The sequence below is a fragment of the Pogona vitticeps genome, chromosome 15 (assembly GCF_051106095.1).
Source record: "Pogona vitticeps strain Pit_001003342236 chromosome 15, PviZW2.1, whole genome shotgun sequence".
NCBI lineage: Eukaryota > Metazoa > Chordata > Lepidosauria > Squamata > Agamidae > Pogona > Pogona vitticeps.
This window is the reverse complement of record NC_135797.1, coordinates 172,930-199,298: the sequence shown is the minus strand read 5'-3', so window position 1 is coordinate 199,298 and position 26,369 is coordinate 172,930. Positions and strand designations below refer to the sequence as shown.

The window sequence follows — 26,369 nt, the reverse complement described above, 5'->3', positions numbered from 1 at the left end:
CTTTGGTTGCTGGGAGAGAGACCCCTCCTGCCCTCCTGGTGGGCTTCCTGCCAAGAGGCCATGGGGGTGGGGGCGGGGACAACCAGGACGCTAGGCTTGGGGGGGGGATCCTTGGGTTGGATCCTCTAGCTGCACAGTCGTCTCCCCCACTTCCTCTTCTCTCAGGCATCCACATCCACCCCTCAAACTCTGTTCATAAAACTTTAGATGCTCAGCAACAGCCACCACCCCTGCCCACATTTTTCAGTTTCAATCTGGACTAGTTAGTAGACCCCCCATCCCCCCCCCCGGTGGAAAGATTCACACCCCATGATTTCACCCTCCACCCACTGTGGGCCAGAAGATAATGGCAACTGTGAAGAATGAAAACGCCACTGCTACTGATTTGGACATGCACCCTTCTTTTCCAACATTAAAATCAAACAAAGACGCCTTGGTTCCACCTGAGGCCCCTCCCTCGGAGGGCAGCCAGAGAGGAGGGGCCGCGCATTGCCAGGGCCGCCCCGTCCAAGACGGGCTGAAAGAAGAAGAGCCCCAGGAAGATGGGGGGGCCTGCCTTTGCCCATCCATAGGTGGCTACCTGTGGACGCGGCCGCAGGCAGGCAGGCAGGCAGACGGCCACCCGCTCACTGCCTTGGCTACCTGTGGCGGTCTGTGTGCGAGGAGACCGCTGGCAAAGCTGCGCACAGGAGGGAAATGGTGTCTTGTGTGGCGCCTGGCCAGCAAAATGGGCACAGGTATTTTTAGGCGTAGGCCATGTGTCCCCTTTGCCGTGCTTTTTGGCTGTGCAGGTCTCCCCAGGGCATTCCCGGCTGGGAAGAGAGGGCCCCTCGCGTGTTCAATCACGGACAGAAGCAGGAGGACGTCTCTCCCATCCTGGGGGCAGAGCGGCACTGGCACCCGCCTAGCTGCTCTCCCAAGCGGGGAGCTCTCCTTGTGTCCGAGCTTTCCAGGAAAAGCTGCTGCCTTCTTCCCAGAGAGAGAGAGAGAGAAAGAGAGAGAGAGAGGAGGGTGAGGATTAAGCCCAGCCTCTCTCTCCCTCTCCCTCTCCCTCAAGAGCCTCCCCCTCTGTATGAATAGCAGAGCCGAGCTGTCTGGAGCCTTATTCCTTCAAGGGCCAGGGGCACCCGCGTCTCCCTCCATCACAGCTGCTGCTGCTGCTGCTGCTCCTCTTTGGACTCTCTTTTCCAAAGGGGGGGGGGGAACCGGCGTTCTTGGACCATGGAGAGTCTCTTAGGGTCACGCTCCTTAGGAGAGGAATCCCTCCAGATGTGGGACCTCAACAAACGCCTGGAAGCCTACCTGGCCCGAGTGAAGTACCTAGAAGAGGAAAACGAGCTTCTGAAAGCAGAGATCCAGAGCCTGAGGGTGAGTCCCCAGGAGAGCTCCTGGCGGGGCAAGTATGAGGAAGAGGTGGCCGCCCTGAGAGCCACCCTGGACCAGGCCTTCAGGGAGAAGCACACGGCCGAGCTGGCCCGGGACAGCTTGCACGAGGAGGTCCAGCAGGCAAAGAGCCGGTGCCAGAAGGAACGGAGCGCCCAGGAAGAGGCCAAGAAGCTCCTCTCCATGAGCAAGAAGGAGCTGGAGGAGGAGAAGCGGGCTCAGCTGTGGCTGAGGGAAAAGGCCGTCCAGCTGGAGAAAGAGGTCGAAGCCCTGGCCCAAGCCCACCAGGAGGAGATGGCTGCCCTCGACCGAGAGACGACCGGGCTCTCCTGGAGCCTGGACAGCTTCCGGGCCCCCCCGCCAGCCGTGGGCTTCCAGCCGGTGGAGGTGGAGGACTACGCCAAGCGGCTCTCCGGCATCTGGAAAGGGGCGGTGGAGACCTACAAAACAGAGGTCTCCCAGCTGGAAGCCTCTCTCTGCGAGGCGAAGGAGAATCTCTGGAGAGCCACCGAAGGCAACCGGCAGAACCAGCTGCAGCTGCAGCAGTTGGAGAAAGAGCTGGTCAGCCTCAAGAGGCAGAAGGAGATGCTGGAAGAGAGCCTGGCTCAACAGTGGCAGCATCAGCACGGGGAGGCGGAGAAGCTGCAGGTGGGTTTGGGCACACGTGGGGTGGGGTGGGGAGCCACAGGCGGAGATGGGGAGCAGGAGGGAGGAGGCGAGGACGCCGACCCTTCCCACGCAGGGGAGAAACGGACGTGGTGCCTACGGCACATTCTTAGAAGAGGAAGAGCCTCGTGGGCCGAGCCGTCGATCCTCTCCTTTTCCTAGAGCTTGGAAAGGTGTTTGCTTTGTCTCCGTCTTGAAGAGTTAGTTTCAGCTCTCATCTGATAGGGCTGCCTGTCATGCCGGTTTCTCTTCTAGGACAGGCCTTGCAATTTCCGAGATGTTCCTCACCCTTTCCTTCCTTGTCCTCAGGAACGTGGTGCTCCATCGATACATGGTGCTCTGTCTGTGGCGGGCGGCCCCTCCTGCCGCCACTTCAGCCTGGGTGCATTTTGGCACAGTTGCCGAGAGCGTGGGTGGTCCCCACGTGGAGGGGAAACCTGGGTTGTGGGTGGCATCCTTTTGGCTCATGGGCGAAAGAAGGCACCTGTCCAGCTTCTGTGCTGACCACGAGGGTAAGGCTTAGAGAGGGGCTGCTCACCCAGGGAGAGGAGGGCTCCTCTCCTCCATCCCACTTTGTGCAACCTCTTTAGGGCAGCTTTAGAAGAGGGAAGCCATGTCCGTCTGCACAAGCATCTCAGGCAAAATCCAAAGCGGGGAGAGAAAGGAACAAGACGAGACACAGACCACAAAGCACCTTATAGGCTGTCGTATTTCCATAGGAGCTTCCGTGGGTGAAGTCCACTTCTTCGGGGACATATGGAATGAAACCAAATAGAGCACGCCTAAGGAAAGCACCCACAGGCTTTAAGAGTCTCGGGGGTGTGTGTGTGGTCACATCCCACGAGCGGTCACGGACCACCTAGGCTTGCTGCTGAGTTCTAAGGTAAACCTGCAGGTCTCTAGGGCAAGGGCCCCTTGAGCGCAGACGCTATAGGGCGGCCGAGACACTTCCCGGTGCCATCAGGGCCTGAAGCAGTCAGGCCACCCTCTCAGAGGAACGCTCTCGATCCAGGGTGACCAAAGCGCAGACGTTCAGGTGGGTGACGGCAAGTGGTTGGGTTGCCGCCAAAGCAGGGAGGAGTCTTCGGGCATTGGCCGGAAGACAGCCGAGCCGCTTTTGGCAGGAGCCTCTGGGGGCCGAGGAAGCCCCTCTGCCGAGGCCTTCAGCCGAAGGGTTCAGAGGAGGCCCCCCCTCTTGACGTTTCCTGACATGGACCCAGCCATCTGTCAAAGACATGGCCAGCCATGGTTCTTGCAACCAGCCCTCGTAAGAGGCACCCCCGCTCTTAGACAGGGTCTTCCCGCTTCCCCTGGAAGATGGAGGGCACCCCAGCCCCACCTGACAGCAGCACAACAAACCCCCTGGGTGCACGTCGGCCTCTGGAAAGCCCACCCGACTGGCTCGCCTTTCCCACGCTTCTGCTGCTGCCCCTCACGGGGTGGGGGACCGGCCAGCTAGCTGGAGAAGGGGGGCCACAGTGCTGGAAAGGCATCAAGTGAACCGGGGGGGGGGTGCCAAAGAAAGCATCAGTGCAGGGAGGGGAAGGCCACGGGGCCAACTGTGCAACCTCCGAAAGGCGACGGGTTCTGCTCTTTCCTTTAAGGGATCACCAAGAAGCTCAGAGCACAAAACAAGAGGTAAGCTTAGAAGGAATGGGTTCTGAGACGTGGTGGGGATGTTCTTGTTTCTTCTGGAGGGGGGCAGAAATTGAATGGAATTCACACTTAGATCCACCACAAATTATACTAAGTTTTCTTCATTTGGGCAGTGTGTTTAATATCACCATCCCCACCATCCCCACCACCACCACCACGAGTCCGTTGTTCAAGTACTGCTCTTGATAAACCACCAAGACTTATACAGCCTGGCCTTAAAACAACAACAACAAAAGGTGGGGGGGGGGGAGACTGGTCCAGCAGAAAGTATTGCCCAGGAATAAACCACCATCAGAAGCCCTCACAGCCATGTCAGGTTCACAGCTGTGGGCTTCTCAGCCAGCCATCCTGTCTTCTGGGGGGGGGCTGCTTTAAAAGAGGAAGAGATAACCCTCCAAATGAGGGCAGCACAGCAGAGGCATCTTGGGGGAACCCTGCCCGGCCAGCCTGCCTACACACGCGCAAGCAGCTCAGCTCCCCACCACCACCCGGGGTCTGGCAAAAGAGTGCTTGCAAGGAAAGGCCACCACGGAGGGAGTGAAGCAGAACTGGGAGAGATGTATAGATAACGCTCCTCTGTGTGTGTGAGAGAGAGGGAGGGAGGGAGGGAGGGAGGGAGGGGGGCTGGCTAGCAGAGCAATGGCCACCACACAGCCAAAAACACACACACCCCGACGGACGGACGTGTGGTTTCCCTTCTTTCACAGCTGGCCCTGGAGGCCCTGGAGGAGGAGAAGCAGTCCCTGAGGGTTCAGATCGCCCAGGTTCTGGAGGACCGTCAGCACCTGATGCACCTCAAGATGTCCCTCAGCCTCGAAGTGGCCACGTACAGGTGAGCGAGCTGTTCTCTGCTGGCTGGCTGGCTGGCCTTTCTCTCTGTGTGTGTGTGTCTTCCCCCTGGAGCAAGGGGGCAGGGCACTGTTGCCCCCCACACACACACACCTGCAGGGCCTCTTTCTCATCCCAAAGCAAGCCTGCAGCTGGGCTCACCCTTGCCCTCCCCTCCCCAAGGGACACACTCTGGCTCTGGTTTTCAGAGGGGCAGCCCTTGGTGGGTCTGCAGGTTGTCACAGCAAAGGAAAAGAGTCCTTGGTCCTTTCCAGACCAACACCATTTCCTGGGCAGCCCATTCAACGGAGAGCGGCTCATGACTTATCTCTCTCCCCCCCCCGGTGCGTCTGGAAGCTGCTGCTGCTGCTGCGCATGGCCATGTCACGTAGCACTCACGGCAACCTGAACGTAAGGCCAGAGGGCATTCCTTGGCTGCCCATTTTCACCACCACCACCGCCGTCCTTGGAGGACATAAGGTCTAGAAAATGGCTCCCCTCCAGGGAGTTTCCGCGGCCAAGCACGGATTTGAACCCAGGTGTCCCAGCCTGACCCTCCCCACACTTTCCCCACACTTTCCTTTAAGGTGCTCCAGGCCTCAGGGGGTCCTTCTTGTCTCAGGAAGCTCCCTCCCCAACAAGAGCAGAAGGAGCTGAGCAGCTCCCCCTTGGTTTCTAAAAAAGGACCCCTTGGAAAGGAGCCGGGCACCCCCTCCTCCCCTTCTACAGCCCTCGGCAAAGCCCCCCCTCCTCCCCCCCAGGGATGGTCTTCCTTTCCCACCGACCCCCAAAGACACCCTACCCTGGGAATGGGGCCTCTGGCTCTCACCCCCCTTCCGCCTCCTTCCAGATGGTCCCAGACAAAAGCGAAGGGCAGGGGAGCCCCCCCACCAGCAGCGGCTGCAGCATTAGCATGAGAAAGGGGGCCCTGTGTGCCCAGAGAGGGGGGGCACCCTACCCCACCCAGCAGCTCAGGCTAGCCCTGATGTCACCCAAGTGGCCCCAGTGTTTGCAGCTGGCCCCATTCCCCCTCCCTGCTGCCAAAAGCAGGGCTGGGGGGGGAGCAAAGGAAGCTCAGAGGGGTGTGGGTGTTTCTGCAGCCTGGGGTCGTCATTTGGGGGGGGTGTCTCCCACTCCCACACGTCTTCTTTCCCCTTCTTCTCCGGCTCGTCCCGCCTTTCTCCTCTCCCCCAAAGGAGACCCAGGGGGGCCAGCCCAAAAGGACAGCATGAGACAACTGAGAGGGGCTCCGAGCCCTCCATAGGAGGGAAGGGGCCACCACCTGCCCAGGGTTCCAAGCCCCTCACGCCACAGCCAGGCCTGCGCTAGGCAGGGGCAGGGTGGGCAGCTGGATGGGGATGGCCTCGGCCTGCCTAGAAGGGAGCCCCACAGTCTGCCTCCCGATGGACTCCACCAGGGGCTCCAAAGCCACTGGCTTTCTGAAGGCCACAGTGTCATCCCAGGTGGCCCCCTGGCTAGCTGGCTGGCTAGCTAGGAAAGCCCTTTGCCCTTTCCGAGAGATGCCTGGGCAATTCCGAGGGAGGGAGGCCGGCTGGCGTCCCTCCCCATGGGGCCAAAGGACTCGGACCTCTGAGCCTGTAACCCAAAGCATGCCACCCCAATCATCACACCTCTTCCCTGTTCCGTATTTCAGGACCCTTCTGGAAGCTGAAAGCACAAGGCTGCAACTCCCCACCGCTGACTTCAAAATCTCTAGTGCTCTCAGAGGTATGTGGGAGGGAAGGAGGGAGGGAAGGGAGATGGCTTTGTGTCAGGCCAACATCAGTTTCCCCGCAAAACTTCATTTATTTAAACTTAAGTAGTTTTCTCTTTTACTTGCTTTCTTATATGTTTTAATGTTTGTTAGATGTTTTAATTTTTTGGTCAGCATTTGTTTTGTAATTTTTTAAAAAACTAAATGTGATTGGAGGGAAGGAGATAAGGCACATGCACACGTCACCTATGGGGCTGGCAGACTCTGCCTCCAGTTCCCAGATGTGGCCATGGACCAAGGACACCGCATGCAGAGTCTGTCTCTCTGTCTGTCTGTCTGTCTGTCTGTCTCTCTCTCTCTCTCACACACACACACACACATACGCCTCAAGGCAGAGAGAACAGAGTTTCTTTAGTGGGCATACAGCTGTAGTGGACAACTTCTCTCGCTTCCCTCCTCCGTGCGCTCCCTGCAGGTTCGAAACGGGAAGCAAGTCACAGCAAGCTCCAAGGGGGGTCTCTAGACAAAGGGCATTTGGGATCCTGGGACCTCAAGCTCAGCCCCACCCGCCTGATGAAGGCCAGCGGAAAGCCTCGGCCGCTCACCAACCAAGCCGAGTCCTTGGCGATCAGCCTCGGGGCGCTGCCGCCTCAGAGCTGCCGGAGTGCAGGGGTTCGAGAGTTCCAGAAGGCCAACGACGTCCTACAGTCCCAGCCCTCAAAGCACGTTGACCTTGCCTTGAATCAGAAGGAAGCCTCCGAGGCCCCCCCCTTCAAGATGGGCTCCCCCCAGCAAAGCAAGCAGATCGCGGCCACCACAACGGAAATGGTTTCTCCGTCGTTCTTCCATGAAATTCCCCCAGGGCAAAACTCCATTAGTCTTAGAGTCGCAGATGCCTCAGAGAAGTTGGGTTCAAGCGTGGAAAAAAGGTGTCAGGAAGAAGATGAAGGTAGGAATGATGGAACCGCAAACCCAGTGGAGGCAGAGGGAACTGGAGAGAAGGCAGAACCTTGTGAAGAAAAGGAAGAAGAGGAAGAGAAGCGGCCTAATGAAGAGCCACCGGGAAGGACCTCCATCCAGAACCTGCTTTCTCCTATTCCGCTCATTACAGAAGCCTTAGAAACTGCAATCAAAGAAGTCAACGGGGAAGGCGTTTGCCTGGACTCCAGCGCGCTCCGTGTGAGCAAAGCACAGCCCAGTGCTCCTTTCACCCACCCATTGCCCAGGGAAGAAGAGAACAGAGACACTTGGTCTCCAAGCAGGGAAGCGTTAGAGGAAGCTGCGCAGAAGGTGCACGAAGGCCAAAAGGGAGACGTCCAACTGGCTGCTCGACCAGAGGACGTCGAAGGCTCCCAACATGCCACCGAGGTTCATGGTGGCCAGGAAGCCTGTCCTGAGCAGCACGGGGGAGAAGGAGGAGGAGAAGGAGGCCTGTGGGTGTCCTGGGATGCAGAGTCATCATCTTCTCCACTGGGAGCAGAATTGCCAAAGGAAGAGCAAAGCAGGGAACAAATCGCCACAGGAGTTGTTCCAGCTGCTGACGAAACGGAGTTGGACAAAGATGCAAGGCCCTCATCGCAGACCGGGGGTGCTGGTACTGAGGAACCTCCTACGCTGGTGAGTGTAGAGCAGAGAGATGACTCCGAGGAGGCTTACCAAGGCACACCGTCACGGAGTCATCTGGAGAAGGAGGCACTTGCCCAGAACGAAAGCTGGCAACCTAGCCCCAGCCCCACTGACCATCACAGAGGCGCCGCGGGAGGGCATCCGGAAGAGGTGGATGGTGGAGTAGAGGACCTGGAGGTGGTGAGCACAGAAGCCCTTCATTTGTCAGAGGACGAGGAAAGGAGAGTGCTCTGGAGTCCCTCCCAAGAGAACGAGGAGGAGGAAGAGTACGATGATTTGCAGGCAGAGATGCTGGGAGCTGAATTTCTGCAGGAAGGGAGGTTCGCCGTTGACCATTTGTCACCCCTAAGCCACACCGCTTTATCTGTAGCCGGCTGTAAAGAGCTCCTCTGTTTGCAGGTGGAGCAGGAAAAACTTCAGGAACAAGATGCGCTGCTTCGTGGGATCGATTCGGCCTCCCCAGATGCCTTGGGGCCTGAAGCATTCAGTGCAGAAGAGACCATCCCGAGAGACAGAAACTCTGCTGCAGGGAGGGAAGATAATGCCTTGGCAGGTGAGGCCTGGGCGACAGGCTGCAGGAGTGCTGAGGAAGAGAAAGAGGAGACGGTAAGGGAGGAGAGCCCCAGAGACAGAGAGGGGCCCGCGGAAGAGAATAATCTGGGAGACACCGATGGAAGAGAGAGGGAAAGCGTCTCCGAGGTGGAGACTGTCGGACAGCCAGCTCTTCATAAAGAAGAAGATAACTGGAGGAATGAAGATACAGAAGAACCGGAGAGGTTCCCAGATATGGACAATATGGAACATAAGGATCTCCGGGAGGAAAATAATCTGGGAATGGAAGATACAGTCGAACAGGAGGGGTTCTCATCCGTGGAGATTGTCGGATATAAGATTGTTCACGAAGAAGAGAATAATTTGGGAAATGAAGATATAATGGAACAGAAAGGATTTTCAGATGTGGAGAATACTGGACAGGGAGATATACAGGAAATTGAGGAAAAAATTGAAAATGAAGTTATAACAGACAAAGAAATTTTCTTGGACATGGAAAATGTTGGATGCAAAGATATTAACAAAGAAGAGAATCATTTGGGGAATGAAGATACAGTAGAACAGGATGGATTCCCAGATGTGGAGAACATTGGATACCAAGGTCTTCAGGCAGAAGAGAATAATCTGGAAAAAGAAGATGCAATGGATGGGGAAAGTTTCTCCGATGGGGAGAGTAGCAGACACAAAACTCTCCACAAAGAAGAAGACAGCGCAAGAAATGAAGATACAGGAGAACAGGGTGGACTCTCGGTTGGGGACAATATTGGAGATTTCCAAAGAGAAGGGGAAGTTTTGGGTGATGAAGAGACAATGGAGAAGACAGGACATCAAGGTCTCCAGGAAGAGGAGGACCCTTTGGAAAATGAAGGTACAGACAAACAGGAGGCTTTCTCTGACCTAGAGATGATCCGCCCACACGTTGCTACCTGTCAGCCCGACGTTGCCTTGCAGGAGGAGAACATTCTGGGACAAGAAAATTCTGAGCAAGAGCAGACCGAAGAAGAAAAGGCCAACCACTCTAAAGACCAACTACCGACAGAGCAGAAGAGGGAGGAAGAAGACATCACGGTGGTTTCTCCTGTGGCTGAAGGCACCGTGATGACAGGAGATCTGAACATCGGCATAGAAGCTGCAGAAACTGAAGAGGAGGCGGCAGGAGGCAGGTTGGAGATAGAAGAAATGGCAGGCCACCTCACAACGAGTACTTTGGGGTTAGAGGAAAACTCACCATGGTGGTCTGAAGCCCAAGGAGGCTGCAGGACTGAAACACTGGTGGCAACAGAGCAGCAAAGTGTCACTGGGGGAAAAGAGGAGGCCCAAAGTCTACCCACCACCCTTGTTGAAGAAACCCCAGTTCCTGACAGCAGCCAAGAGGCATCGGCTCCTTCAGAAACACACAGCAACGCGACCAATGGACTTGAAGCGAAGGACCACAGTGATCCGGACAACCATCCGTCACAGAGTGATTATTTTGGATCTGAGGATTCCCTGGAATCTTTAGACACCTCCCCCAATGCCACCTCTGAGAGGAACACCCTGGAAAAGGAGGGAAAAAACAGCCAGGAGCTCCTGCTGGAGGAAACACTGCCAGATCACACCCCCTTGCATATGTATGATGAGCAGATGTTGGCTGTGAGACAGCTCTCAGAGAGAAAGGAGGTTGCAGAGCTCCCTCCTGTGACCAAAGACAGCTCTGGGTCATCAGAAGATACACAGCACGCCCTGGAGGAAGAGCGCCAGAGCAGTCCCCTGTTGTTGCAAGAAAATGGCCAGGAACAGGAGAGAACAGAGGAGCAGAGCAGCCACCACTCTGAGACTGCTCCCAACTCACAGGAGCTTCCAGCAGCTTCCCAAGATTTAGAAGACACAGCCTCTGAAACGTCAGGACTTTTCCAGGACAGTAAAGACGAACACACAAGAGAAGTGTCCAGGAGGGGAGAGGAGTCTGCACGGGATTCTAAACTGTTGGTTGAAGAATCTGACCATCAGCCTGAAGCAGAAGCCTCCCAGCCAAGAAGCCACGTGGAAGAAGAATGTAAGTGTACTGCAGAGATCCATGAGGAAGAAAAGAGCCCAAATTGTGCTGGGGAGGCAGAGAAAGACAGCATTCTCCAAGAGGATCTGTTGGATCCCAGGAACCCCCAGGAAGGTGCCCAGGAAGAAGAGGGCGGGACACTGGACTTGAGTGATGAAAGCATCAAGGAAGATGAAGAGGCCTCTAAAGTCTCTCCTCTGACCAGTGTGGCTGATTTGGGAGAAATTGTGTTGGAAGGAGATGTCTCTCCCGGTGAGCAGAGAAGCACCGCCCAGTCCAAAGTCTTGACAGACCGCCTGGGTGAACTTCAGCAAATCTCTCAGCAGGATCACACTCAAGAAGATCTATTTGAAACTGGTCCCAGCAGCAAAGATTTCCCAGATGCATCTACAGAGGCAACTGTGAGCGTATCGGCCGAAAGCATGAAAGACTCTGATATTCTGGAAATTGTAGAACAAGCCCTGGAGTTTAACCAAGAGTTGATCAAAGCAGCTGAGGAACGTGCTGAAGCTGAGCTCTCTGCAGTGGGAAGAGAGGCCACTCGCCTCCCGGAAGAAAAGGGTCATTATGCTTCTCTCGCCTCACTGGAGAGAGGGGAATCCCAGATTTCTGCCGATGTTCCAAAGGCCGCCCCCCTCAGTGCCAAAGACCCAGCAGAAACCAATCACCTCCAGGTTGCCATTGACACTAACGGTTTACAGCAAGATGCCAGTTTCTCAGATTTCACGAAGGCCCCGGAACTGAATGGCATCGGTCACCTCCCTCCTAGCCTCGTGGAATACGGGGGCACCTCCACAGAAGAGATAGCCAGAAAGACCACCGTCCCCCAAGAGTTCCAGAGAGAGGAGATGGTGCAGAGAGGAATCCAGGGTCCAGCTCAAACATCCCCCAAGGATGAGGCAAAAAGAACCGGAGAAGACATTTTCCTACTTCCCGAGAAAGATCGTCCAGATCACAAAGGACCAGAGGCCCTTGGCGCGAAGGACAGCTTATCGGTTGACATCATGCAGGCGGCTTGCCTGAAAGGAGGAAAGGATGCCAAGATGGAGGCCCTTCCCGTCCTGCCGCATTTTGAAGAAGAAGAAGTCCTGTGTTTGGAGCCTGGCCAACACCTGAAGTTCAGAGCAGAAGCTGACGAGGCACTGTGGCCCCCAGAAGACAACTGAAATATCCTGGCGGTTAAGTCTCAGGCCTGAGTCAAGGAAGCAAGCGGGGCTCCTTGCAAACGGGGCCATTGGTTCCCCTCTCTGCCACCCCACCCCTCCCTCCTTCCCTAGCTACCGTCTTCCCATTTGGAAAACGCATAATCGGCCGTCAAACTGACAATCAGAAACTTTGCCAAGACAGATTATTTGGCCCTTTAAAATGTTCACTCTATGGTAGCTTTCTAGGCATGTTCGTTTAAATGATCATTCAACTCCAGTGCCTTGTAGGATGTAGTAAGATTGCCTTGGAGTCTGAATCGCAGAGAATCATGTCCTCCTTCATTATCATCGGTTCACTTCTCTGGGAGTTTGGACAGGCAAAAATCTCACTGCCTCTGACCTTTTAAAAGGTGTTGGCGAGTGGCGTTCAGGGGGTTTCCATCGCCTTTTACACCAACGCCCGAAAGCCCTGCATGGGCAACACTTTCCCCGAATCCCAGCAGGATGTCATGTCGGGCTGGGGGGCGGGATGCAGGGCCCCCAAAAGCCAGCGCCTCTCACATTTCACGCTCTGGAACGGGCCCAGCCATCCTTAACACTAGGGAGCAGAAACCGACCACGCCATCCCCGGGGATGAAGGACTGCTCTGTCTTCCTGGCTGTCGCCCCCTCCTGCTTGTGGGCTCTGCCTGACCCACAAGGAGGGCAGAGGGCCTGTGTTTGCCTCGTGGCATCTTCCCCCCCCCAAGACCCTTAAATTTAGTCACTGGAGGGGACCCCCTCTAGCCTACTGGCCAGCAAGTGCTCTAGCCGCTGCATCCTGTGAACTTTTCTTTCCTCTTGGAAACAAAGTCTCCAAATTGTTGCCACACAGGAAGCATGCCCTGTTTGTTTGTTGTTTTAAAATGATACATTTACCAAAATATGTATACTTTAAAACCCACAAACAAACAGGCCATGCTTCCTGTGTGGCACCAATTCGGAGACTTTGTTTCCAAGAGGAAAGAAAAGTTCACAGGAGCCCGGTGGGTGGCGAGGGCAACCCCCCGCCCACCCCCCGCATGCTAGTGGGCCTGTTGAGAAAGCGAGCAGCTCAGCCCCTGGGACTGACACCCGGGGCGGGACCCCTGCCCGGAGCACGCAAGGGAGGGGAACGACCCGCCCCCGAGAGCACTGCTGGACTGGCGGCCAGGCCTCTGCCGGCTCCGGGGCCTCCCTTCCCATCCAGGGCTGGGGGTTGGCGGAAGGGGTGGCTTCCCCACGGACTGGCAGCGGCAGAAGTGGCAAAGCGCCTACAGCTCAATGACTCCTCCAGGAGGAGGCAGTGGCCTCACCCAGCCCTGTCGTGGTTTCCTGGAAGCTGACCAACCTCCTGCCCTGCCGGAGGACCAAGGAGCAGAAGCTGAACAAGGCCGAGCAAGGGGTGGGAGGGCACGGGACCTGCTACTGCGCCAGGGGACTCAGGAGCTGCTCCCCCCCCCGGCTGTCCTCGGAGGTCCATGGCAAGGACGTAGGAGGGGCTGTGCCCAGAGACCAGACCGGCCGGCCCCAAATTCTGCCTTGGGATGGCCTGCCGTCCTCCCGCTAAGAGGGTGAGTGGAGGAGAGCGGATCTCTGAAGGCCACCCGAAGGAGGGCCGCAGCTCCACTGACCACAGCTGCCGGCTGGGGGATCTGCTGCTTCTGGGTTGGGGGGGGACCCTTCTCCCCCCTACCCCCCACCCCACGGAGCAGGAGGCCGCTGTTTAAGCAGCACCGCAGGGGGTGACAAGAGATCCGCCAGAAAGGCCCCTCCTGACGACCCCGTGCCCACTCCTTCCCACGACCAAGGCCCACGGCAGAGTTTGGGAGGTGACGGGGGGGGGGAAGCCCTGTTTTGGCGTGCAAGAGACAAGTGCCCCCGACACGGATTCCTGTGCCTCCTGCTTTATACGCTAATAAAACAAGTTATTTTCCACCACATGTGAACTTGCCATGTCTTGCTTTTAAAACAGGACCTTGCGAAGTAACACTGCTTTTGTTCACGTGAGCTTGCCTGACTTCAGCAGGAGAGATGCAAAAGCAGGTGTGTGGATGATGCACAGATGGATGGAGAGCTGGTGGGGGGGGGGAGGCGCAAAAGAATTCCCAAAGGAGCAAGGGCCGTGGGGTGTTTGCGTGCAGAAGCGGAGTCAAGCGTCCTGCACCTTCTCCACCAGCTCTTCCGCCGCTGGTCCTTGCAGAAAGGGTAGGCCTCCCTACAACGGCTGAGGGGTCCCCACTCCTCCCACCACCCGCAGCATGGAGGGAGGGGTGACCCCGGGAAGGGTTGTAGGTGCCTCTGTAGGTGAACTCTGTCGCTCTCTGGATCACCTCCCCCAGCCCCACCCCATCCAGACCGATGGACTGGTCGTCAAGGTTGCCCACTGGGCAAAGGGAGAAACCTCTTTCTCTCCTGCAGTCTTGAAGAGATAAGACTGGCAGGCGGGCGCGGAGGGGGGAGATTTGCAAGCCCTGGATGTGGGGGGGGGGAGAAAAGCTTTTGTGTCTTCTCTGTGTGGCCCTGGCAGAGGAGTGAGCCTTCAGTGCTGAATGAAGCTCCCAGGGGACCCTCCCCTCTTGTCCAGTAAGGACCCAGAGGGGGCCTTTGCAAGGATGAAGGGCGCTTTTTTATAGCCAGGAAAAAGCCAGAAAGCCCCACTGATGAAGGGCTAGAAATATGCGCCCGGCTGATGCAACAGGCGGTCATCTCCCCGGATGGAGGATGGACTATTCTGAGAGACCAGAAGAGAGCTAATTGTGTCCTGCCTCTCCCTGCAGCCCCGGAAAGCTGCCAGGCACAAGGATGGGTTCCTGTGTGTGTGCGTGCGCGCGCGAGAGAGAGACTATTTATTTGGTTCTTCTTCCTACCAATGCAGTCAAGGTCCTGTAAATCTCTGTCAAGACCATCAGCAGGGAGGGGGAAAGAGTTCTCTGCCTGCCCCCGGTTGGGCATCTCTGTCCCACAAAGCCAACCCTCCTGGGCTGAATCACAACCACTTTAACAAAGCGTTCTCACTGCCTGGCATGTACGCCCACCACACCCCAAGACATTCCGACGGGACGGGCAGCCTCCGGCCTTGGTCCAGCCTTTTCTGATCTTCCTGCTGAGTCACAGAAGGCCTTGAAGGCAGGCCCTGGTGCTGCAGAGGGAGCTGGGGCTGAGCGCCGGCTGGCCGGAGAGGCCAAAGGCGCACGTGTGCCTCTTCACGGGCCCTGCGTGGGCCTCTCTTGAAATAGCGAAAAAGGGCGGGTCCTCTCCTCTTTCTATCTCTAGGTAGTCCATAGGAATAGAGATCCTTTTCTCAATCTGGACATGAGGAGGTGGAAACATCTGGTGAAACCGACTGACTGGACAGAGTCCAATCTTGGCACCCACCTGACCCCCCTCCCTCCAAGGGGACATTCCAGGCCTAAAACGACAACTGCCCTGGTTCCAGACGGGAAAAGCCTGGAGCCAAAGCCTGATAAGCGGGATGGCCTCAAGGCACAGAGTCCTTGTAAGGGCAAACGGCCGAAACAGGGCCCAGGAGCCCGTCCTGGCTGACGGGCCTTGGCGGCAGCCGCTCAACTACCCCGGCCGCCCATCAGCTTTCTTTCTGCCTCCCGTCTCCAGGGCTGGTGTGGCAGAATCTGTCCGGGCGGCTTGTCCTTTGGATTAGACTTTGGGTGTGTCTGTGCCATGTGTGCCGCCTTCTCCTGATTATAAGGGGGTGCAAAAAGTTAACAATATGAAATGGGTATTTTCACAATCTTCCAGGTAAGAGAAATACTCAGTCTAGTGCTCGCCACTCTGAACCTAAAATTGACCAAGGACAGCACCGGGGTGGGGGTGGGGAGAGCCTTTTTTCTTGAGAAGAAGCTGCTGGACCAAGTCTAAGCCTCGTTGTTGTTGTTGTTGTTTCCGTCCCAAGGTTGTGCCAGAAAGGACGGTTGGGGCTCATTAAATGCAGCCATTAGAGCGGACATAATCTGATTTGCCAAGGGTGGTGGTGGTGGTGGTGACGGACCATGTGCGTGTGTGCGTGTGTGTGTGTTTGTGTGCAACAGGACTGTGTGATGTTGGAAGGGATGAGCTGGGGGATGAAAGAAGTCAACAAACACCTAGCCTGACACTTGCCCCATGAGGCGACAGCAAGGCATCCACACCTACGTACCCACGCAGGAAAACCGGCCCACGTCCTTGGCGAGCTCCCTCCATCACCAGTGAGTTCAGGCCTGGACAAATGGGAAGGGAGGTGCACGTGCATTTTAACAGTGAAAACGTGCAACCACCACCGCCACTGCAGCGGCAGCAGCAGCAGCACCTAAAGAAGGCAGCTTGAACAGTCCAAGAGAAGAGGGCTCTTGACCCTATCATTCAGTGCACCGAGTGCCCTTTCAATTTGGGGCTGTCACGAGCTCCACACAGTGGAAGATCCCAAATAAGGTACTGAACCCTTGCTGGAAGACCCCAAGTTCCTAAGCCTTCCTCTGGGAAACCGTCCTGCCTGACCTGTGTCAGAATCCCTTCTTGCCTGGGAGAAGAAAGCTGGGAAGTCCACCACTGGAAAGTGGTGAGCCGTCCTCCCTCATTTCCCTTTGTGGCCCGGACAGCATCCACCCCTTTCCTTCTCTCTCGCCCATCAGCCGGCCGGCCAGCCTGTCCTTCCTTTCCTTTCCTCCCTCCTTCCATCCCACCTAAGGAAGTATCAGCCGTGGCCTGTGGCAGCCGAAGCAGGGAGACAGAGGTCCTGGAAAGGAGGATCTGGAGGCCTCCTCCCTCTGAGGTCTCTGTACAGCAGCCTGGCCCCCGTCCAGCCCATTAAGGGCTTTGTTTCCTCCTAGGCCAGCCTCTGAGGCCCTTTCAATGGAGGCCACACAAAGCAACTCTGAGGGGGAGGGGGAAAAAAAAACCAGGCAGTGGAGTGGAGGGGGCCGAGGGGGGGGGAAGGACAGGGAGGAGAATGACCTCAGTGCAATGACCTCACTCAGCAAAATTCCCCAAATGTACAGGCCTTATAAGGCTAGAGGGGGAAGCGGGGGGGGGGGAGGGGAGGTGGGAGGGCCGGGAGATAAAGGGAAGGAAAAGAAAGGTTCACACACCACCACAGACCCTTCCCAGACTCCTCTGGGGTTCCGGACAGAATAGGCCCAGCCTCTCAAGATGAGTCTTCTTACCGCCTGCCCTTTTCTTCTGGGTAGGCAACTGGTGCCCCTGCTGGAGCTGCTCTGTTCATCAGCCTGATCTTTTCCCCAACTCCCTCACCCCCCCACCCCCATTCTGAGAGACAGAGGATAATGGAGCATGCACACACACACACACACACACCCCCGCACTGACAGAGGTGGGTGGGTGGAGAGGCGGGGTACCAGACAGGGAGTGATGTGCCCGGCAGATTCCTGCCGTCCTGGAGGCACGTCAAAGAGGAGGAGAAAAACAAAGTGAAACAGAAATGGCCCGTGATGACACCACGGCCGGGACGCACTTGCGGTTCATTCTCCTCAAATCCCTCTCTGCTCAACCTGCTCCCCCACCCCCACCCTGGCCCCATCATCCCCCACCCCTTTTAGTTTTGTTTTGTTTTGCTGACTGTTTGCTCTATTTTGGTGGAGAGCAAAGTTTAGAACGGAGAAGATGACCTCACGTCATGAGCTGCAGCGAAGGCTCTGCCACTGCCGGGACTGAAATGGCCCTTCAGGCAAGACCTGAATTGGGGGATCGGGGGGGGGGAGGCACCTCTCAGCTATTCCCCATTTCTAAAAGAAGACTATGCTGGAATAAAAAAGAATAGAAGGGGGGGGAAGGGTAAATCACTGGCAAATTGAAAAACCTACGTAAAGACTGGAAGACTGTGTGGTCAGGAGGAGGGTTGGGCGCAACCCTGGATGAGGCCGATGCCACCACGGCCAGGCAGGCCCTGGCTGGAGAGAGGCCTCCCCCCCCCCGTCTGCCAGGTGGGAAAGGCGAGCACTTTGGGCGGCCTGCCAAAGGGCGACACCGTGAGAGCGGCGGTCCTTTGAGGGGAGGAGCCCCCGCCGGGGCCACCGCCCCACCTCCGTTCCCCTCTGGTTTTGATCTGCAGCCCCTGAAATCCTGCAGCAAAAGGGCCCCTCGCTTTCACAGGGTCTCTCTGAACCCTTTTAGTAGAAGGGCCTCTGCCGTGCCAGGGAAGGAGGCAGCTCCGGCCAAAGAAGCCGCGGGGAGTTCTCCGGGTGCCACAAAGACTCTCCCCCCCCAGGTTGGCTGAAACTGGCGAACACAGCGGCCTCATTCCCCCCCCCCGAACCTCAGTCTCCCATCTCAGCCAGTGGTCAGTGTGCCCCAGGTGGGTCCTCACGATGAGGACGGAGAAGCTGCCCTTTCCCTCAGTCCCTCTGGGAGGTCCTCCTGCCAGCGAACTTCTCTTGTTGGTTTGCGTTTGCTCCCAACAAGCCTGCTCCGGTTTTGGTGCTTAAAAGAGAGCTGCCTGTGACAAGTGGGGAACAACGGGATGCCTGCCAACACGCCGAGGGTCCCCCTCAGAACACAAGGCCTTCTCGTTCCCGTCACCTGGCGGGAAAGCAGGTTCTTTGACAGGAGGATTAGCGAAAAGTAAGATAATGAAAGGTGGAGTACGATGGCTCTAGTTCGAAAGGTCCAGTACCTCCCGATCCTTTTCTGGTTCCTTCCCAATTTGTTCAACATCCCTCTTAAGCAGACGCATCTTTTCCAGAGATGAGGAGGCAAAGCGAGAGCTGTAAGCATCCAACCTGATCTTGTGAACTTTCCAGCCCTGTCACCCCTTCCTGCTTGGAATTCCTGGGCAATGGGAAGGGGGCGTCCGTGGGGGGGTGGGAGAGAAGCCCCTCCATGGCCTGGCCAGAAAAGGAAGGGGTAGCCAGCCGTCACTCTATAATAAGGCCTCTCTCTAAGCAGAGGGGCATTCCGGCAATGCCTCTGTAACACTGAACCTTTCCTTCCCTCTGTGAGGAGCAGCTGTTGCTGGGCCAGCCTAAGGCCCCCCGAAAGCCAAAGGCAGGAGGGGTCTTTTTTTCAAAAAATCATCCTGTTGAAACTCCAGAAAGCAAAGATCACAAGGGGCCCCTCCTTCACCTTTGACTGGATTCCATGGAGATGGATTAAAAACCCATCAGCTGCGAGGAGAGGAGGGGGGCAACTCTCTGGAATGTGCGTTTGGAGCCATCCATCAGCCTGGAAAAAGGAAGGGGGTCGAAGCCAAGGGAGCAACTGGAGCTCACCAGCGAGCTCGAGTTTCATGGAAATCAGGGGGAGCAGCCGGTGGGGGGGGTGCAGCGGCGGGGGCAGCACCAGTTGCTTTTTCTCGGCCCGGAGATTCCTCCAGGCCTTGCCTCAGCAACACTTCAGATCAGCCCCCACCCCCCACCCCCATTCCTGCTTGGCCAGCTGCTTCCATAGCTCCAAGGATACCCTCTCTTGCCACAGGGCACAAAACAGCTCACCTCTCCAAAGTGGGCATACATTGCACACAGAAGAGTCCCCCCCCCCGCCTTGCTGGCACTCCTTGGTCTTCTGTGGCTCTCACAGACTCACCCGGCAGCTTATGACTGGGGGCCCAGCCTTGACCCCTACACCTGGGCCTCTCTCGATTTCCTGGATTGACATCCCACCCTCCTTGTTGCCAGGGCTTTGCCACCCGTCCAGAGGGAGCCAGATGTTGTCCAGGTCACTTTAGCGCCCCCCCCCCGGAGCTTTCCACTGGAACAACGCGTTGTTAACTCAGAACGTGTCTTTCCGATGGGCACGATGGCGGACGATGTTGCCCTCAGAAGGCCCTAGAGAAACTACCCAGCACACCTGGCCGTTGTGGGGAAGCCCAGGCCCCCTTTTTGTGTGCACGCATGGATGCTGACAGCAGGAAGGAGAATGTTGGGAACAGGGAGCATTTCATTTCGGTCCTCTTTTTTAAAGATAACAATTCGCACACAGTCCCAATTCCCCCCTCTCCGGAATGGAAAGACTAAAGCGACAACAGGGGACTAGAAGGCGGCAGGCTGTTTGCGCTTACCTCAGGACAGTCTGGCACGGGATCCTGGCCTGCTCAGGCGTGTGTCGGCAGGGGGGGGGGGCGCAACACCTCCATGTTCCTTTCTTGAGAGGCCCCTGGTCCTCTCAGAGAGAGGCAGGTCCGCGTGTGGTCTCCTCCATGCAGGGAACAGTTGTGCCTAGTGAACAGATTGATAGAAACATTGCCTTCAGTGTGCTTTGAAGAATTCACCAGAATTCATACATGAAATATTGGGGACAGAAAGAACTTGACTTTTCAATGCAAGAGGCAGAAGAGCTGACAGAAAATATGTGTTACAGAATTGATCCCAGTCAACACAGGCACAATCAGATATTTTGTCATCATGAATTGACTGACTGATTGATTCCGTCGCTCTGTTGTGTTCCCAGACCAGCTAACTTCAGACAGCCGTTGAAGCATCTGCCAGGGAGAGAGATTCTGCCTTCTTTCCCTGCAGGTGACATTTGGTTGACCAGGGTGCAAAACAGCACGCTTAGCTAGACGCCCCCCCCCCCAGGTCGGGCTTAGCTGTGGGACTAGATGGAGCTCTTAGTCATTGGTCTGAGAGGAAGCGCCTTGGACCTCAGCCCATCGCTTTTCAGCCCAGCCAGGAAGACTGAAAAGAAACCTCTGTCTATCGTAGATTCGGCTTTGTTTAAGCAGACGCCTTCTCCGCCTGCTTGGTCTTTGGGCAGCTGGTAGCAGAGCTGCCCTGTGGTATTTAAGGAGGCAGCATGCACCTCGAACCGGCCTTTTTGTCTTTCCCTTTCCCTTTTAAAAGCTGCCCTCAATGGTGCAGCTAGAGTGAAAAGATGAATGTTAACTTTTTTGTGGAACCTGGAAGATCCAGGTACAAATTGCCACTGAGCCACAAAACGGGCCAGTCACCCTCAGACCGACTCATCTTGAAGAATTACCATTGCGAGGGGAACGTAAGGAAGCAAAGAGCCATGTAGGACACACATGTGTTCACTGAAAGCGAAGCTGAATAGAAATGTAACAAACAAAGGAACTGGGGAGAGATGGGCTGTTTTGGAGAGGAAAAAATTTCTGTGTTTGCAACCCCAGATTGTGTTTGTTCTACGAGACGTTAGGAGGTTCACAGAGACTTCAGGAACAGATAGGGGACGACAGGAGACAAAAATAACGGTCATTGTATATTCCTAAACAACGTGAAAAGGACCTTCCCTAGCGTCAGTAAACTGCAATTTCAGAGCAACAAACACAACTATTTCCCCGTAATAACAGAGCTCTGTAATTACAAGTCCTCTACGGGGGGCGGGGGGGGGAGGTAATGGAGCAGGATATGCCCAGAGAGCAGCGGGAGTGGGTGGGTCTCCCAGGCTGGCAGGGTGCCACCGGGACCTGAGGCCTCGGCCCCAGAACCTGCTTCCAATGAGCTCAGGTGCCCCTTTTGCCCACGGAAGGCACCCGTGGAGACAGCAAACAAGAGGCGCAGCCTCCTTCCACGCCGCCTAGCATCACTACCCCCACAGTCTATTTCTGTCTGAGAGGGTGAGACGGGGGGGGGGAGGTGGAGGGGGGAGGCGTGAGCAGCTTCCTGGGGTCAGAGAGCAGCTGGGCTCCCTAGAGAGCAGAGATTAGACGGGAATGGAATCTGGACCCAGAATGCCTGGACTCTGGGAGGGACCGGCCTGCCCAGCTGCACCACACACGGCCCCAAGGGAGGAAATCAAACCCGGGGTTGCAGGGAGCCCAGGAGGTGGCGGCGGCGGCTGGGGCGGCAGCAGCAGGTGCCCAAAGCCTGCCAAGCATTCGCTAGCTGGGCCATAATGAGACACACGAGCCTGTGTGCATGGCTTCCTGGGTGCCATGTCTGGGCTGTGTTTCAAAGCAGCTGAGTCAGCCTCCTCGGTGGGCTGTTGGGGGCATGGGGGGTGCGTGGGGAAGAGGAAGAGCCCACCGACCGGCCGGCAGAGTGAGGCATAGAACACAAGCGAAGGAACACTCAACCATGTTCCTCTGGATCACACAAGGGTGGAAAAGCCAAGTGCCTCTGGGAGGCCAGCCACTGGCCTGCCGCCCAGGCGGTTGCTGCAGCTCCTGGCCACCCAAGCCCTCCTGGGCTCCCTCCACGGTTCCCTCCAATTTCCCCAGCCATAGGATCTCTAAGTGGAGGCTCCCAGATGCCCCCCTCCCCCAGGGTGGGGTCGCCATTTGCCTTTAAAATAGGTAGAGGACCACCCCATAGCAAACACCTATTTTTCAAAACTTGGAATGAATGCTTGTAGAGTTCCACTTGGTTCCCTTCATCCCCAACAGTTCTCGGACAGCCTGTGTGGCCTCCCAAGGATTTTGGGGTGCAGAATGGGCACTGGGACCGGCCCAAATGGTCCAGCACGAGACACCAACTAGATTAAACTACAACTCCAGGTGTCTCACAATACAGGAGCTGGAACAAAACATGAGTGTCCTGGAGGGTCCCCAGATGAGGGTCCCCGGAGCTGAATAGGCAATTTAGTTCAGCAGCACTTTGCAGTGGTTTTACCCGGATAGCAGTGAGTGTCGGATTGAGAAACCTGAGCGGAGTGTGCGTGAAGCTTGGCCCCCATGTGGGGAAAGGGGTGGCTCAAAGCTGGATTGCCTGGGCATGAGCCAACCCTGCCGGCAGCCCTGGGGTCTTCGCGTCCTTTGATCCCCCCTCTTTCTGAAGAAAGAGCCCCATATCAGGGCTACTTGACCTCATGAACATCTCACAGCCTTGTTTTCCTTAAAGAAACAGGTAGTCTTGGTGCTGTCCGGGTAGTGGGCATTTATTTACTAGACTTATACACCACCCATCTAGAACATGCCTACTCTGGGCATGAGGGCAGGTGGCTCCTTTACAAGAAGCAGGCCCGACTCTCCAGCCCATCTTGAGAGGAAGCAAAAACAGCTTCTCTCCCTCCCAACATCCTACTACCCTTCCTTCCTTCCTTCCTTCCTTCCTTCCTTCCTGGTGGCCTGCTGGACTTGAGCCATCCCATTCTCCTGGTTCACAGGTGGCAGCCATGGCGGTGAGACACCCTAGCCCAGTGGTGTCGAACTGTGGCCCTCCAGATGTTCTTGGACTTCAACTCCCAGAAGCCTTCACCACCACCTCTGCTGGCCAGGATTTCTGGGAGTTGAAGGCCAAGAACATCTGGAGGGCCACAGTTCGACACCACTGCCCTAGCCGATCAGAGCCTCTGTGTGCTGCGGTTGTGACGGTCGGGTGCCGTGGGTGAGGATAACAAAGCCAAGCAAACGTTCCTGCTGCCAAGATTTCCTTCTGGAGACTATCCTTGCTCCCGAACGAGGCAGAGGTTCTTTGGTGGAGGTTGCTCTTTCTTCCAAGGCAAAAAGGCAAAGGTGCGGGATGTCGGATCCTCTGCTGAAGTGAAAGCAAACATGTCAACAGGAGGCTTGGAAACAATATCCTTGTCCCGCACCACCTGTGAATGTGAGTCCGGGACCTGGGAACCTGACATGGAGGCGTTGTTTCTTAGCTTTATAAACCGGGGCCAGTGACCCATCCCAGCCTCTCCGTTTGTGAGGATAACCCATCCTTTCCAGCATCCAGGGTGTTTGCTCAGTCGTATCCTGGCCCTTTGAGCCTGCCAGAGATAAAGATGGCTTGGTTGTAGCAGCAGGAGAAGCGCTGGCCCAGTGGTCTTCTTTCAAAGGGTCACAAATCATGGAAGAATCCCAAAGGAATCCAGGTGGAGATTTCAACTGTCCTCCATGGAGTAGAGCGAGAGAGAGAAGGGCTATTTTCACACCCGTTGGCTGCCAACTGTCTATCTGGGTCGGGTTTCAGCCCGGGCTGGAAGGAGCGGCAGACAAAGGGCTGATCACCTCCTTTAAGAAAGGAGGGAAGCAGCAGTCAAGACACCAAACCCTCGGTTGCCTTCTTCCCTTGCGCCGTGATTGTGGGTCCTTCTGTGCTTACGTGGTATTTCAGGGGATCGCGCTAAGGGGGACAATACCCTCGAGGTTGTTTCTACATGCACAGAAGCAATCTCCAGGGTCTGTGCAAAAGAACAGAGGAAGAAAAAAAAAACATGCACATTTTAAGGTATAACTCAGGGTTAATTCTGAGCCGCAGGATAGAGAACATTGAGAGGGAAAATGTGTGGCAGCCAAAGCCCTGCCTGAGTCTTTTCTCTTTCAGGCTCTGCGCCTCCCTTCCCCGTCCCCCCCAAGCCTCTGCAGATAATGGGATGACATCAGTCCTCTGGAGCTGAGTAATGCCTCTCTCAGAAAGGATCTGGAAATGCCATTATTCTGAGGAAAAGGGAAAGAAAAGGCCACTGATGACTTATTTGGGACCCCTTCCTGTTTTTCTCTGTGCTTGCAGAAAGAAACCTTCCTTCCCAGCTAAAAAAGGATTTTAACAAATGGGCTATACAGTATTTTTATCGTATTCTTCCAGTTGATCGGAATAATAGATGCCACCTAAATAGCTTCCCACATTAGTACAAGCCAGAGGCCTTCCTAACCTACTGAGTAGACATGAGAACACCAGTTTCTCTACTCAGGGCATCTCTCCCCACTGCCTGGTAGCAATTCCTTCTCCCCTCTTCCTGCCTTAATGAAGAGACAGCCTGGAGCTTCTTTCATGGGGAGATTCATTTTATAACTTTGGGTACAAATGATAGGTTTCATCTGCTGACTCTCAGCTGAGATAGCTTAGGCAACTTTTGCCCAACTTCTGCTTGTGGCCACCTTTCCGATATTTTTTATTTCTTTGCTCAAAGGCCTGCTTTATGAGTTTAGCAAGAATCGTTCTTCTCAGGAATAACCTGGAGGCACTGGCTACTTGGCCCTTTACTCTACATTTTGACCTTAAATGGGTCTTCCCATCCTACCAAAAAAGTGCAGGGGGGGGAGAGTGGGTAGGAGTGGGGAACAAGGGGAGAAAAACACCCCTTCCACCAAGCCAACTATTCAGAGGTGGCTAAATCTGGATCCAGCAACAACCTTTTATCAGTAAGCAAAGTATTTTAAGCACTTCTGCCAATGGAAGATAGCTGTTGGAGTGATGTGAAATTAACAGCTGGTTAGAGAAGAGGCAGAGAGGGGACAGAGCGCCACCTGTTGACGCAAAATAATTAAATGGTGCAAAGACACTTTTAAAACCTGTCTTTGTGTCACTACAAACATTTCAATCTTCTCTAGACACGGATGTTTGGTGCAAAATTAAGAAGAGCTAGGAAAAATGTTTTGCTTCCCAGGCGATCTGTATGTGGAGGAGGTGGACTGGGAAGCTTGCAGGTTGACATCAGTTTTGATCTCGTTATGACAAGCGTAGTTGCGCAGCCTTTCGACAGAAATAGCAAAGGCTACGAAACCACCTAACCACTCGCAGCACCTGGTTGAGGGAAGCTGTGCACCAGTATTTCCTCTTGACAATTTCCCAGGAGGTTTGCGACATAGGACGGGAAGAGAGCTTCTCGACCCAAAGATGTCCTGCAGCATGGTCCACAGTGACACCAGAGACCCTCTCTGGCCAACCGAGGGGCCGTTCTTACGTGTCTTCAAGTTGGCAAGGAGCCAAAAATTGGGAAAGAGCACACCGATGAAGAGGCCCCCTCTGTATGAAGAAGCTGCTTTGAGACCATAAGGGAACCAAGAAGACAATGTGCACAATTTCAGGCGGAAAGTTCATTTCCAAAAAAAAGGCCTGGCCTCCATGGTCTTTTGCAGGGAAAAAAATAAAAGAAGTGCTGTCAATTTTCACGGTTTACTTAAAATAAGCACCAGATGAGCATCTCTTTGTTGCCTAGCTAGGCTCTTCTCAGCGTTCGGCTTCCCCCTGATCCGAATGCCTTCCACACAGCCCAAGTGCGAGGCAACAAAAAGGCACCTGACCGATGCTGCTAAAGTTCACCTTTTCCTGCCTGGAGGGTGCCTCATCTCCTGCCCACCCCCTCCACAAGGGGGCAGCCTTGGCTTCCTTTGAACAAGAGTGCTTCTCAAGCAGGAGATGGGCTGGCATCTTGCTCTGCCCTTACTCCTAGGCAACGGGGCTGCCTCCCCATTGCGCCTTGGTTATTATGGCTGCTCTCTGGGGTGAACCTGATCTGCTCATGGCTGGTAGGTCTGCTCTATTAAATGGCTTTGCTCCAGCTGTCAGACTGGAGGGTTGGCTGGTCCTGAGCAAGGAGGCAGGCGCCACTCAGTGGCCACGAGGAGGAACAGCATTGCAGGAAAGTCTGGCCATGGCCTGACACAGCTTCGCATTTTAAATGCAATTTTAGAAGATGAGTAGTTGTGTTACTCTGTCTCAGCATGTTGGCAAAAGGATAGAAAAAAAGGGTGACACACAAAACACTGTATTGCCTTGAAGACATCATTTTAGTTCAAGGTGAGCTTTCCTGTCTTAACCAACCATTGCAACATTGTCCGTATTCTGTATTCTCCCCTGGTAACGGAAATAGGCCTACCTAGAGACCATTCATATACTTGCCCGAAAGCCTGTCAGGAGGTGGACTTTGATTCATGAAAGCTCACAGTGAAATAAAGTTGTTAGGATTGGAAATAGCAGGCCAGGGTTGGTTCTTTCTTTCTTCTGTTTCTCTTTGCTGACAAGTTCAAACGTGGCCCCTTTGCCCAAACTCTTGAGCTGCAGTTCTCCTGTTGTGACAGGGCTGTGGATTTCAGAAGTTTTATCCAGCTGAATTCTTTAAAACTGTCTTAGATCGCAAAGAGTCCCATGTTGCCACCTGCACTTTGATATCTCTGGATGTCTGAAGGG

At 55.4% G+C, this 26,369-nt stretch overlaps 1 protein-coding gene across 1 annotated transcript; it reads left to right on the top strand.

The window, feature by feature from the left end:
- The first annotated feature begins 1,076 nt into the window (after positions 1–1,076).
- On the top strand, positions 1,077–12,095 carry NES (nestin). Its single transcript, XM_020798169.3, has 4 exons — positions 1,077–2,031; positions 4,413–4,537; positions 6,188–6,261; positions 6,723–12,095. The coding sequence occupies exons 1-4, from the start codon at positions 1,222–1,224 to the stop codon at positions 11,624–11,626; spliced, it is 5,913 nt and encodes a 1,970-aa protein (XP_020653828.3). The 5' UTR covers positions 1,077–1,221; the 3' UTR covers positions 11,627–12,095.
- The last annotated feature ends 14,274 nt before the right edge of the window (positions 12,096–26,369 follow it).

Coding starts and splice junctions, on each gene's coding strand:
- NES (XM_020798169.3), top strand. CDS start 1,222: ATGGAGAGTCTCTTAGGGTCACGCTCCTTAGGAGAGGAATCCCTCCAG. Junction 2,032..4,412: donor GGGAGGCGGAGAAGCTGCAG/GTGGGTTTGGGC, acceptor CTTCTTTCACAG/CTGGCCCTGGAGGCCCTGGA. Junction 4,538..6,187: donor CTCGAAGTGGCCACGTACAG/GTGAGCGAGCTG, acceptor TCCGTATTTCAG/GACCCTTCTGGAAGCTGAAA.